Source organism: Lepidochelys kempii, chromosome 2, assembly GCF_965140265.1.
Source record: "Lepidochelys kempii isolate rLepKem1 chromosome 2, rLepKem1.hap2, whole genome shotgun sequence".
Lineage (NCBI taxonomy): Eukaryota > Metazoa > Chordata > Testudines > Cheloniidae > Lepidochelys > Lepidochelys kempii.
Window position 1 is genome coordinate 178,547,349 of NC_133257.1, and position 12,284 is coordinate 178,559,632.

At 42.0% G+C, this 12,284-nt stretch overlaps 1 protein-coding gene across 1 annotated transcript in view; it reads left to right on the forward strand.

The window, feature by feature from the left end:
* The first annotated feature begins 975 nt into the window (after nt 1-975).
* LOC140906148 (mediator of RNA polymerase II transcription subunit 1-like) overlaps nt 976-12,284 on the forward strand; it is a 31,497-nt gene continuing 20,188 nt past the window's right edge. The window contains exons 1-8 of the mRNA XM_073329652.1: nt 976-1,021; nt 5,147-5,250; nt 6,713-6,797; nt 7,228-7,282; nt 7,847-7,979; nt 9,328-9,356; nt 11,589-11,660; nt 11,736-11,810. Coding sequence (XP_073185753.1) covers nt 976-1,021; nt 5,147-5,250; nt 6,713-6,797; nt 7,228-7,282; nt 7,847-7,979; nt 9,328-9,356; nt 11,589-11,660; nt 11,736-11,810 — 599 coding nt within the window. The remainder of the gene's footprint in view (nt 1,022-5,146; nt 5,251-6,712; nt 6,798-7,227; nt 7,283-7,846; nt 7,980-9,327; nt 9,357-11,588; nt 11,661-11,735; nt 11,811-12,284) is intronic.

A 12,284-nucleotide genomic window follows, 5' to 3' on the forward strand; every position in this document is an offset into this window, starting at 1 on the left:
ATTCTCTTCTGTAGGGTGAGAGGGCAATTCATTCTGCATGCTCATTCAAGGCCTGATCAAATCTCATCAAAGTCAATGGAAAAACTCTCTAACTTCAGTGGGCTTTGGATCAGGCCCAGGAGCCTTGGCCTCTCTGATGAAAATTATCACTGAAGTACTCGGTACTGCTAATTGTTGTGGTGTATTATGTGACGTACATCTATGTTCAGTAAAATTAGCTTGAGATTTCAACTCATTTCACTCAGGCCATCAAACGGGTCTTGGCTAGTAGGAAGCCTATTTTTCAGTAAGAAATACAAACAAATCTGAGCCAAAGAATGATTCTCTGGAATTGCTGAAAACATATTGGCCTAAATTTTCAAAAAGATGTCCTATTAAAGCTGGCAATTATATTGGAAGTCACTTCAAAAAATTTCAAACTGTAGCTCTTCAGAGTTTAAGACTAAAGTATACCGAATAAGAATACAGAAACATTTGGGTAGCTGGGCATTCACTTAATTACATCTTCAGCATAACTGAGCACCTCATTTTGCAAACTGTGACTTAAGCATGTAACTTCATCCTGCTGCATGCTTAAAATACATTTGTTTTATTCTGTGGTTCTGGCACCTGTCCTGGTATTTGTGGGATAAGGCCTTGATTTTCAAAGGTTTGTCCCACTTCCCACAAGACTGTTAGGCCCTGATCATAGGCATAGTTTGACTTCTATATTTGGGGGCGGGAGGGCCGTTCCAGTCAGGCCAAAGAAGCTGCACGGGGGAAATTCCAAGCCTGCCTGATGCCTGCAGTTGTGGGGAGCGGGGGGCAATGCCCCCCTGCCACCCTTACACTAGGCCCATGGCCTGATCCTGCAAACACTTACTTCATAATTTTGAGTTATCCTACTGAAGTCAATGGGACTGTTCACATCCTACTCATGCACTTAAGTGTTTGTGGGACCAGTACCTTTATATGTTATGAGTCTGACTTCACAGCATGTGTGGTGATAATGGTGTGAAGGCATTGTTTAAAAAGAACAAAGGTAAATAGTACCATACATCTAAACAATACCATATGATGTAGACAAGACACATTCAGGCAGTACTGCATTCCTTCCAGTGTTGGGCTGCCCTTTCAGAGCAAAGACTCCATAACTCCTCTGTTTAGGGACCAAGTTTAAGGACAGTACTTGAGATTAAGCCTGGTGATGGGGGACGACTGCCCATCCCTTGCGCTCTATGTGGGAGTGGTGCGGGTCCTTGAGGCTCACAGAGGAAGTATGAAGAGAAATAGTGGAAGCTGGCCTGGGGAACAGCTGTTGGGCCCCAAATCCAAGGGCAGTGGGACACCATGCAAATGGCATGGAGGGTTACATCCTTTATTCCAGCTCCTAGACTGAAAGGGCAGCTCTGGTGTGGGAGCATAACTGCTTTATTATGAATTCGTCCCCCGTGTGTTTATTTATTCTTCCTCTTGGGGCACAAAAGGATGGGAGACAGTATTTTCCCCGGGGGGAACTGAAATCAGAGGGGTATTTAAATTTACAGGGAGGGGTTGGAAAATGATTGAACTGGCAACACTGGGAAGGAGTGTAGGGAAATCCGTGATGGGGAGCGAGGAGGGGTGTCGCTGGGTGTGTTGCGATCTCTGTTACCTCGGGGGTGGAACAAAATAGGAAGGATGAGCTTTTGCTTTGTCTCCTCTCCTCAGGCTGGGCTAAGGAGCGGGCATTTTGCTGTCGCTGAGCTTCCGGTTCCCCCTTAGAATCATAGAATATCAGGGTTGGAAGGGACCCCAGAAGGTCATCTAGTCCAACCCCCTGCTCAAAGCAGGACCAATTCCCAGTTAAATCATCCCAGCCAGGGCTTTGTCAAGCCTGACCTTAAAAACCTCTAAGGAAGGAGATTCTACCACCTCCCTAGGTAACGCATTCCAGTGTTTCACCACCCTCTTAGTGAAAAAGTTTTTCCTAATATCCAATCTAAACCTCCCCCACTGCAACTTGAGACCATTACTCCTCGTTCTGTCATCTGCTACCATTGAGAACAGTCTAGAGCCATCCTCTTTGGAACCCCCTTTCAGGTAGTTGAAAGCAGCTATCAAATCCCCCCTCATTCTTCTCTTCTGCAGGCTAAACAATCCCAGCTCCCTCAGCCTCTCCTCATAACTCATGTGTTCCAGTCCCCTAATCATTTTTGTTGCCCTTCGCTGGACTCTCTCCAATTTATCCACATCCTTCTTGAAGTGTGGGGCCCAAAACTGGACACAGTACTCCAGATGAGGCCTCACCAATGTCGAATAGAGGGGAACGATCACGTCCCTCGATCTGCTCGCTATGCCCCTACTTATACATCCCAAAATGCCATTGGCCTTCTTGGCAACAAGGGCACACTGCTGACTCATATCCAGCTTCTCGTCCACTGTCACCCCTAGGTCCTTTTCCGCAGAACTGCTGCCTAGCCATTCGGTCCCTAGTCTGTAGCTGTGCATTGGGTTCTTCCGTCCTAAGTGCAGGACCCTGCACTTATCCTTATTGAACCTCATCAGATTCCTTTTGGCCCAATCCTCCAATTTGTCTAGGTCCCTCTGTATCCTATCCCTCCCCTCCAGCGTATCTACCACTCCTCCCAGTTTAGTATCATCCGCAAATTTGCTGAGAGTGCAAACCACACCATCCTCCAGATCATTTATGAAGATATTGAATAAAACCGGCCCCAGGACCGACCCTTGGGGCACTCCACTTGATACCGGCTGCCAACTAGACATGGAGCCATTGATCACTACCCGTTGAGCCCGACAATTTAGCCAGCTTTCTACCCACCTTATAGTGCATTCATCCAGCCCATACTTCCTTAACTTGCTGACAAGAATACTGTGGGAGACCGTGTCAAAAGCTTTGCTAAAGTCAAGAAACAAGGGATAGAGGCGGTAGGGGATTTTGCCGTGCGCTAGGCTCTCCCTCGGGAAGGGGCGGGGATAGGGTTTTACTGTGTGTGAGTGAGGCATTTAAAAATCTGCCCCGTTCAGCTTGTCGGCCCGACTGGAGAGAGCAGCAGCAGCCCCCGCCTTGGGGCGGGGGAAGTCCCTGCTCAGGCTGAGGGCTGCGCTGGGTGTGGGGGAGACTCACGGGCTCCTCACGTGCCCTCTGCGGCTCCGGCTCATTAGGAAGCATTTCCCGTGAATGGGTGACAGCTGCTGCTGCAAGTATCTGGGGGAGCGAGGACCCAGCCCCGCAAACAGCCTGGAGATGCAGAGGGTGCTGGGGACGCAGCTTCTCCCCGGTCCCCAGTCGAGGAGCGAGCAGGAGTCCCTCCGCTCCTGGCCCCAGCCAGGTTCCTGAGGCAGGGTCCCAGGGTGCTGCTGGGAAATGAGCGTGGCCCGGGGGCGTGCTGGCCCTGAGAGGAAAGCACAGCGGGGCTGGGGCTCTGCTCGCCCCTGAGGTTTGCCCAGGCTGGGGGTTTTACGCGGAGCGGAGTAGACTGGGAAGATGTGGTTGCCTTGTTTACCCGCAAACCGCTTCCACATGTTCGGTACTTGGGATCGGAGGTCTTGCTTTCCCCCAGCCTCTCGGAGCTGCTGGTGTGTCACCAAACCACACCCCCTCCAGTCCGTGCCGTTTGTATTCTGAGGGTGCATTGCACGCCCTGCCCCAAATCCCTCCCCCGTGGGTAGTCACTGAATGCAGTGGGGGCAGGCAGCTGTGCGCAACTCGGAAAGCGGCGTGTAAACAGTCCCTCTGATGTGAGGGGTGCACATACAACCTCCCTTCTAATCCCCACCTGTGAGCTGGGGGAGGGAGAGGCATTTCCTCCCCTCTGATACTATTCTAGAAAGCTTGCCCAATGTGGTTATGAGCTCGAGCAATTAGGGTGATATTTCCCCTCTCCGGCTGTTGGGGGTGACTTTCTCTCTTGGGTGAGAAGAACATTCCTTTTGTGTTTGGAATGCTCCTCCTTGCTCCAAGTGACATTTATTGTCAGGATAGTTCCTGGATCTTCCTACCTGAGCTCTGTTTCCCACCACTGATCCCCATCCAGTGCCACAGAGGGGGAACCGGTTTGAATACTTCCTATACCCATCCCATAATCTTCTGGTGGAGCTAACTAATGCTTAAGTGATCAGAGTGTGGGGTCAGGTATCAGCTGTCAGTGGGTGCAGCTGCTGTTGCCCCACTTCCCCCTCCCCCCTGCCCCTCTCAGATCCTCCTGTTGTTTGGAGGGCCCTGGTGGCCTGCTCTCCAGAGAGGAGTCATTGACCCCACCATTGCTACCATCGTTGGGTCTCTCCTGGCTAGTTGGCTGGCTGCTGGTTGTGTCCTGGAGGAGGAAGGGGAGCTGCAGGACAAAGTAGAGGGGGGTACTGTTACTGGACTGAGTGACTGTATCGTCTCTGCTCCTGTGGTGGTGGTCGCTGTTTTGTTGTGGAGTGGGGAGCGGCCTGTTCAAGAGGTGCAGCACTGCGCTGGCTTGGCTGCCCGGGTCCTGATTCCAGTGTGGTTCTTGCTCCTGTTCCTCTTCCCCTGTCACTGCTGGCCTCGGGGTGGTCCTGTTTCCTTTTTACACTGACAGCTCCTCGGAGGTGGTTTTTGTTTTCCCTTCTCCCTGTCCATCAGGGGCTGCCTTTCTCCCTCTGCTCTCGCCCCTTGTGCCAGGGATCAAGACGGGTCTGCCCCCTGTTTGCCCATCTCAGTAGGCTAATTAAGCCTTAAGTCTTCAATGAGCCCCATGTTGGCATGTGGTTCTGTCCACATGGAGCTCAGGACAGGGTCAAGGCCTCAATGTTTGTAATGTCAGTGTGCAAAGGGAACACACACTGCCAAATTATTCATGGGTCCAGCAAGTCACTTTAATATATGGCAGACTTGTCTATGCTTTTTTATTTGGAGTCTACATTTGCCTGCACAAAACCCCTGAAAGATGTAGAAAAACAAAACTAACACAAAGAACTGCACCCTGAGAAATTTTAACACTGCCTATTGTGACTAAATTCTTGTACACAAAATTCAAATCCATCTTTCCTCTGCTTCCTTACTTGAAGTGCAACATCTATGAACTTATCTATACAGTTTAAGTAGAATGGGTATAATGAATAAACTTTCTTTTTACTGATAAAGTAACTTGTAAAATACAATATTGCATGTGTTAGAAAATTTCAAAATATTTTGCAGATTCTGTGAAACTTATTTCAACAAATGCTTTAATGGACAAGCTGCATCTAAAATATGCACAAAAACCATGGATTGAAACTCTGAAACTTGTACGTCTTTGCATGGTAAGAAGTATCAGCAAGTTTGTTGGCAGCTGGATAAGATGAGGGTGTTTGACTAAAGGGCAAATAACAGAAATGTCTCTAACTAATCTGAAATTTTTCTTGGACTTTTTTTTTTTATTATTATTATTTTTTTCAGGTGAAGCTTTTTCATGGAGCTTTCTTACACCTATGAAAGCCTGACTTCTGTTTATTTTACAGCAATAGACATGGATACTTTAAAACAGTGCAGGGCGTTGCTTTTCATTAACTCTTTTGGGCCAAATGCAGGCCTCATTAGGTAATCTTAGCAACTTTCATAATATTTCTTAGGGGCTTGAGGTCTTCACTCAGTTTTTGACTTCAGCGGGAGTTGGCCTCCGTAAAGAATGAATGAGCCCTAAGGTTGTGACCCCACAACTCTTAGACACCTCCTTAACTCTACGCAATGTGAATAGTCCCAGTTAATCATTGCCGGATTGGGACCTACGTAAGGAGCTCAGGATTGGCCATTCGTGTGGGACTGCGGGTCAGCTGGGAGGCTTCTACTTAGATTATTTTTTATAATTTTAACTTTTAAGGTACCAGTGGTTTTGGTTCTCCATGTTGGTTACTGAATTTAAGTGTCTCCTTGTATAAATAATGGTGGCTCCAGTACAGTCATGAATACTGCCTAGAAGTAGCAAATCACATTTGTGTCCATGTCCTCCTTCTACCCTCGTTATTAATATTTAACTAAAATATCCTCTTAACAAAAATGAGAACATAATTTTGCTGATTGATTTTGGAGGTTTCTAGATAGTGCCTGCCAGCAAGGAGGCTTGGAGATCCTAATTTCTAATTAACGTCACATTTTCAAATATAACTTGGCCCCTGATCCTGTAAATGCTTACCAAAAGAAGTCCTTACTTAGTGCTCATTCATTTTTTTTACTCAGACACACTCTTCCTGAAGCCAAGAACTCAAAAACTTCTGGATTGGCCCCTAGGAAGCCTGGTGAAAGTAGCTCAGATTATCAGAAAAGGCCTGCATTTGGCCCAAAGAGTTTATGGATAGCAGGCCTTGTGCTATTTTAAGTACTTAGACTGTTAGCTTTTTGTTCTCTGTTTGTACGGCACCGAGTAAAGTGGGGTCCTGCTCCACAGCTTGGGTTTGTAGGTGCTATGGTAATACAAATAATTAAAAAAGGCTTTGTCAATTGCTACAGTATTAGGGTGTCAATCCATTTAGTTCAAAGGGATTACTCTCGAGCTGAGTATTATTATTACTCATGTGCATAAAGTACTCGTGTGTAAGAGTTTGCAGAATCAGAGCCGTGGTGAACTGCTTTCACCTTCATGTGAAATTATAAAATTCTTTTTGGCGTGAAATAGCTGCTGCTTTTATTTTGGATTGGGTTTGAATCTTTCTAATTCATACACAGAATCCAGTTTCTTTTTGACTGGTGATGTTTGGAATGATCCTTTTTCCTCCCCTATTGTGCTAGGATAAACCACCTCGAGGTTCCATTTGTGTTACCCCACATCATCCTTTACTCTCTTGCTTGGAGAAGATACAGAGGACTTTAAATGGTAACAAGATACAAGAAAATTCATAATCCATTGTTGAACATTCCATGAAATTGCCCGTATCGGGGTCGGGGGGGGGAAGGTAGGAGGACAGAGCAGTGTGGTTGGGCACTACCGCGATATGAATAGAGGTTTCCAATCAGGATTAAGATTCTATTGTGCTAGGAACTGTATAAAGACAGAGGGTAGATTCAATCCCAAAGACATTACAGATTAATATTTAGGTTGAAGTTGGGTTAAAACAATTCTAAAACCCTGATCTTGAGAATTAACTCCTTCCAATAAATCATTCTTCAAGCATTGGTTAATGTTTATTATTAATGAAAAATGTTATCTCTTGTATTATATACACTAGTTAAATCATACTTTCTGAAGCCAAAAATTGCCATTTTTCCTAAAATTAAAATCTGATTAAATAATTTCCCCTTTTCAGCTAAATCTTTGTCTACTGTGATGAACAGATTGGAATTTTTATCCAAACAAAGGGGGTAAGTTTGTTTATGCATTAAGTGTAAATGAAACAGAACTGCCTCAAATCCAGTGAGAATTACCATATGGATGACTTAAAATTTTTTTTGAACTTTCTTGACTTGACATTCTAATGGGCTGTGTTATGTGGAAGAAAAAGAGGATATGTAACTGTCCCCTCTTAATAGGGTGACCATACAGAAAGCGTGAAAAATCAGGACAAGGGGTATGGGGGGGGGTAATATGTGCCTATATAAGGAAAAGCCTCAAATATCAAGGCTGTCCCTATAAAATCAGGACATCTGGTCACCCTACCTCTTAATGAGTTATTTGTGGCATTCTTAGAAGTGGTTGTTCTGGTGGGGTTGAGGAAGTCATGCAAAGACTAAGGTAAATATTTGCTGATAATAATGCAAATCACAGAAGAGAAGATCATAAGTATATTCTCTGGTTGGGTAGTTATCAGATGCTAAGCCAAGGAACAGCTATTTTAGAGCAGTGAACATTTCCAAATAAAATAAACTAGCCTTCTTTCTTCACACAACAAAACTTCCAGGTATACAATGCTTTTTCCTTTTCTCTAGGTTGAAATCTCACATAAGCCCCAATGGGACAGTTTGCTATTTAACATCAGACATGTTCTATATAGAAGTTCAGTTGGAGAAAGATGGAAAGGTGATAGATGTAAAATTGGCTCACCCTGGAGAAGCTCCTGTGGTAAAGTTGATCTGTTTTCTTTTTTTTTTCTTTTCTTTTTTTCAAATCATGCTCCTTGTGTAACAAAACATAATCTTGTTTTTATGGCTCTTTTTTCTGAAAGTGACTCATAATGGGATCCTTGTAACTGGCTGGAAAAACACCAACTAAGATACTTCTCTGCTACCGAACAAACTTCCATTAGACTGTTACACTAGCTGGCATAAATATACCTGTATACCTAAATGTATTGATAATGTGAGTCTAGTTCCTAGAAGACACGAGTCCACATAGCAATTGATACTTCTTGGAATCCTTTTTAGCATTCTAAATGACAGTGATTCAACAGGTAGGCAGCCGGTTGAGCTATTCTCGTAGTTAGATAATGGTTTTTTGTACTGCATTTTACATCTTCACAGTACTATAATGTGTTGGAGGGAGCTCTTGTGAGTTTTGTTAAAATTCTACCACCAAGCATAAGGGAAGAGTAGGGTGACTTCTCTGTTTCTTTCTTCCTCTTTAAATATTGTCACATCCAGAACTTCCACCAGGTATCTATCCCTTCTTAAAGCCCTACAAAAGTTGAACACTTATGTTCAACATACTAAATATATTCCTCAAGTGCTAAGAATTCCAGTAAAGTGCAGTTTAATTATTGTTAAAACAACGAGGAGTCCTTGTGGCACCTTAGAGACTAACAAATTTATTTGAGCATAAGCTTTCATGGGCTAGAGCCCACTATGAGAGAGGATTTCTCAGCCATCTTCAATACACGTGCACACATTCCTGCTAATGGGGATTATTACAGGGGAATCTTCTGGGAGCCCCTTGTTAAAATATTGATAGAACATCACTGTGTGTGTGTGTGTGTGTATATTAGGTGAAACAACCTGGTAGGTAAAGTGTGGAGAACCTTGCGCTGCCGCTGTCAGTGCTGTTGTTCTGTAGCTAAACGGAAGTGTGGAGGACTTTAGGGCTGTCAGCCCCAAAATCTGAAAAGAATACAAATTAACTCAAAATAAACGGGAACAAATGTGCCTAGTGAGGAAAATCGGTCATTTATATTGAGTTATCTTATTAAGAATGGAAGTACATATTCAGAAAACTGCAGCACAATAGATGCCAATAAAAATGCATTTTAGAAATAGAATTTATCTTGGGTAGTTGTCAGTCACACAGCCACTCTTTTCCTAGTATTCTCATATTAAGATTCTAGCATAACTAACTATATAATATGATTTTGATTTCTTGGAGGAAATTTTGTTGAGTAAAATAATGAAGAATAATGTTACCAGTAAAATGTTTACAGAGGTATTTCATAAAGGGTGCTAGGAAAGTCTCTGACCTTTTCATTTATTTTTTTCTCTAGGTTTGTGATGATCTAGTACAGCTTCTAAGGTATAGACTTGCTTAGAATTCCTTGGCTGATTGGAAGGGAACTATTGAATAGTCCTGAACCTATTCTGAAAATAATTTCTGAAACATTTAAGTTAGCAATGTATTTTAAAGGAAATAGTACAAGAATTTTCTCTTCTAAACATCCTAATATCTGTAAGCTACATATTGCTGAAAACTTCATTTTTTTAAAATAATTTTGTATTTTTAAGTATGAAACCAGAAAGTGTTTTAATTTCTTCCTTCTTCTTATCAATGTCCACGTTTAAACATATCTATATTAAAAATATAAAAAAATCAGCTTTAATGCTTCATATTAGAGGGGTTTTTTTGTTTTTAATTCTTTATAGCCTGTAAAATAAAGGGAAGGAAATACATTTTGCCTGCAGTTTCTATGCTCACTTCTGGAGTAACTGCTTGTGTAAGCAGATGCGACTCCATTAAATTCAACAACGTGTATTGGCTTTTTCTATCACCTGAACACACACAATATGTGTATTTATCTTATAAGGACTGCAGGGCTACATAACACAGTTTAAACCCTTGTTTATCAAAAAGAGTGGACAATACATACAAAATTGTACAAATTATGGTTTTGGCTAGTAATGAAACACATGGATTCTTAAAATTATTTTCCAAATATTATTGCTACATAGATTAGCTTTTGTTGTATTCAGACACTGAACTGACACTCCCTAGATTTTTTCTTTTTCTTTTTCTTCAGTTCTTCATCAATCTTCTACTGTGGCAGTGCAAATAAATCAGAATAATCTGTTCTGTTTCTTTTTCATAATGTAAAAGGGAGAAAGGGTCTTCACATTTCCACTAGTGATATTTCTAGAGGATGTTGTGCAATGGATTTAAAAATTCTTACTGCCAAATATTTCTTGACCTGTTTAAACATTTCCTGTTCCGAAAGTGACCTTCATTTTAAAGGCCAGATGAAAAGCTCATTCGATTTTAAAATCTACTTTAAAAAACAAATTTGGTCAACTGCTCTTTCCAATGAGTATATTTCAGTGAGTGTGGTATCTCACGTAAGTGTGTGTGTGTTTTTTTTTTACTGGAATAAAAAGGACAAGGATGGGTGAGAAATGGAAGACAGAGGATACTTCTGCCCTTCTAGCTGAGGGCCTGCATTGCACATTGGTGGTCATAAACATTATTTGTCTCAAACTGAACGATTAACATTTTTAATTTCATACATATATCTAGTTGAGTTCAGAACTTTCTTTTTCTCTCTCTCTCTCACTCATTCACCTTTGGTAATAGTACCTTTATAAAGTGCATCAAATGTTTTGCTCCCAAATTATGATCTTAAAAGATGTGTAGTTACAATATGTAGTAATAAGGGGGAAAGTACATTAAACCACCCCGCTAGAGTATACCATTCAATCTAACTCCATCTCAGATATTCATTTACTTTATGGTCTTTAATTGGCAAATGGTGGACCCTATTGTAAATGTTATAAAAATGGAGAAGTATTATTACATCTTTTACATTTGTGGGCCTCAAAACACTGGTGAAATAAGATTAATAAATGTGCCTGTGAAGTACGGAAGTATTGCTATCTCCATGTTTTAGATGGGAAAACTGAGGCAGAGATAAATTAAATGGTTTGCTTAAGTTTCTGGTTGGAGAAAGAATTTGGTCTGGTGGTGAAGTCAGGAGATTGAGTCATATTCCTGGCCCTAACGCTAACTTGTTGTGTATCCTCGAGTAAATTGAGACTCAACTTGCCCGATCCCATTTACCTCTGTGATTCAATTTACTCATCCAGACTGTTTAAAAATTTGTCTATTTCACAGGGGTGTTATGAGATTTAGTGTGACTAGAAAACCTGGAGATGTTTTGATGAAATAACTATCTGTGGGGTTCATTATATTATGGGGGAGTGTTAGTGCACAACTAACTGTATTGAAACGTCAAGAAGTGCTGTTTCTAGCTGATAGATACGTATACCATGCGTGTTGATTGCTTTCATTGATGCATACTTAAGTAATGTCAGATTTAATTGCATTGCTTTGTGCCTTAGTCAAGACTTCACGTTTCCTGATATATTCTTAAAAAAAATAAATTCTTAACAACGTTGTGAGATGCCAAATACTATAACCAGGTTAACATCACTGTTTCTATGCACCATATGAAATATTTCCACCTCACTGTATAAAGCTGTATGGTGTGTTTCATTCATCCTTGGTATTTTGGCTGTAATAATTGTTCTTTATTGTTAGGATGAAGAATTATGATGCCTTTGGAAAGATTCTAGAAGGCCTGTTAAATCTGTATCAGATTCCAGGAAATAGGTTGTATCTCTTAAATACAATTATCATTTATTTGTCAATTATTTAATTTTTAATAATCCGTATTCTCTTTTCTAGTGACATGAAAGCTAAGGTATATCTCGCCTTGCAATCTTTGGAAAAAGATCTATATTCAATGTCCCTTCTGTACAGGTAATCTTGAGTACATAATGCCTTTGGTTCATATTTTTTTGCAATATGAAATTATTAAATTGGTATAATAGAATTGCTCACAGCTGTATACATGGATATTGGGTTTTCTCCCAATGGGAAGCTAGAAATCTTTGCCCTGGTGTCACCTGCTCTTGGTGCAGTCTTTCTAGGGGTCCCAGCTTTCTCCTACTGGTCCCCTTCAATTCACCTATAATTAGACCAGTCCATACATTTTATAACCTAAACTGAGTCTACCAACCCTTAACATCCAGGTTCCCAGGTCTTCCAGTCTTCTTTTGTCTCCTTGTCTGTTTCTTAGAGGCAGCCTGGCATGGTGCTGTTGCCCCTCTGCTATCCCAGGCCTTTCTGCCTCCCTTCTCCTGTCACAGAACCATTGAAGATTAGGATTGGAAGAGACCTCAAGAGGTCTAGTCCAACCCCCTGCTCAAAGCAGGACCAACCCCAACTAAATCA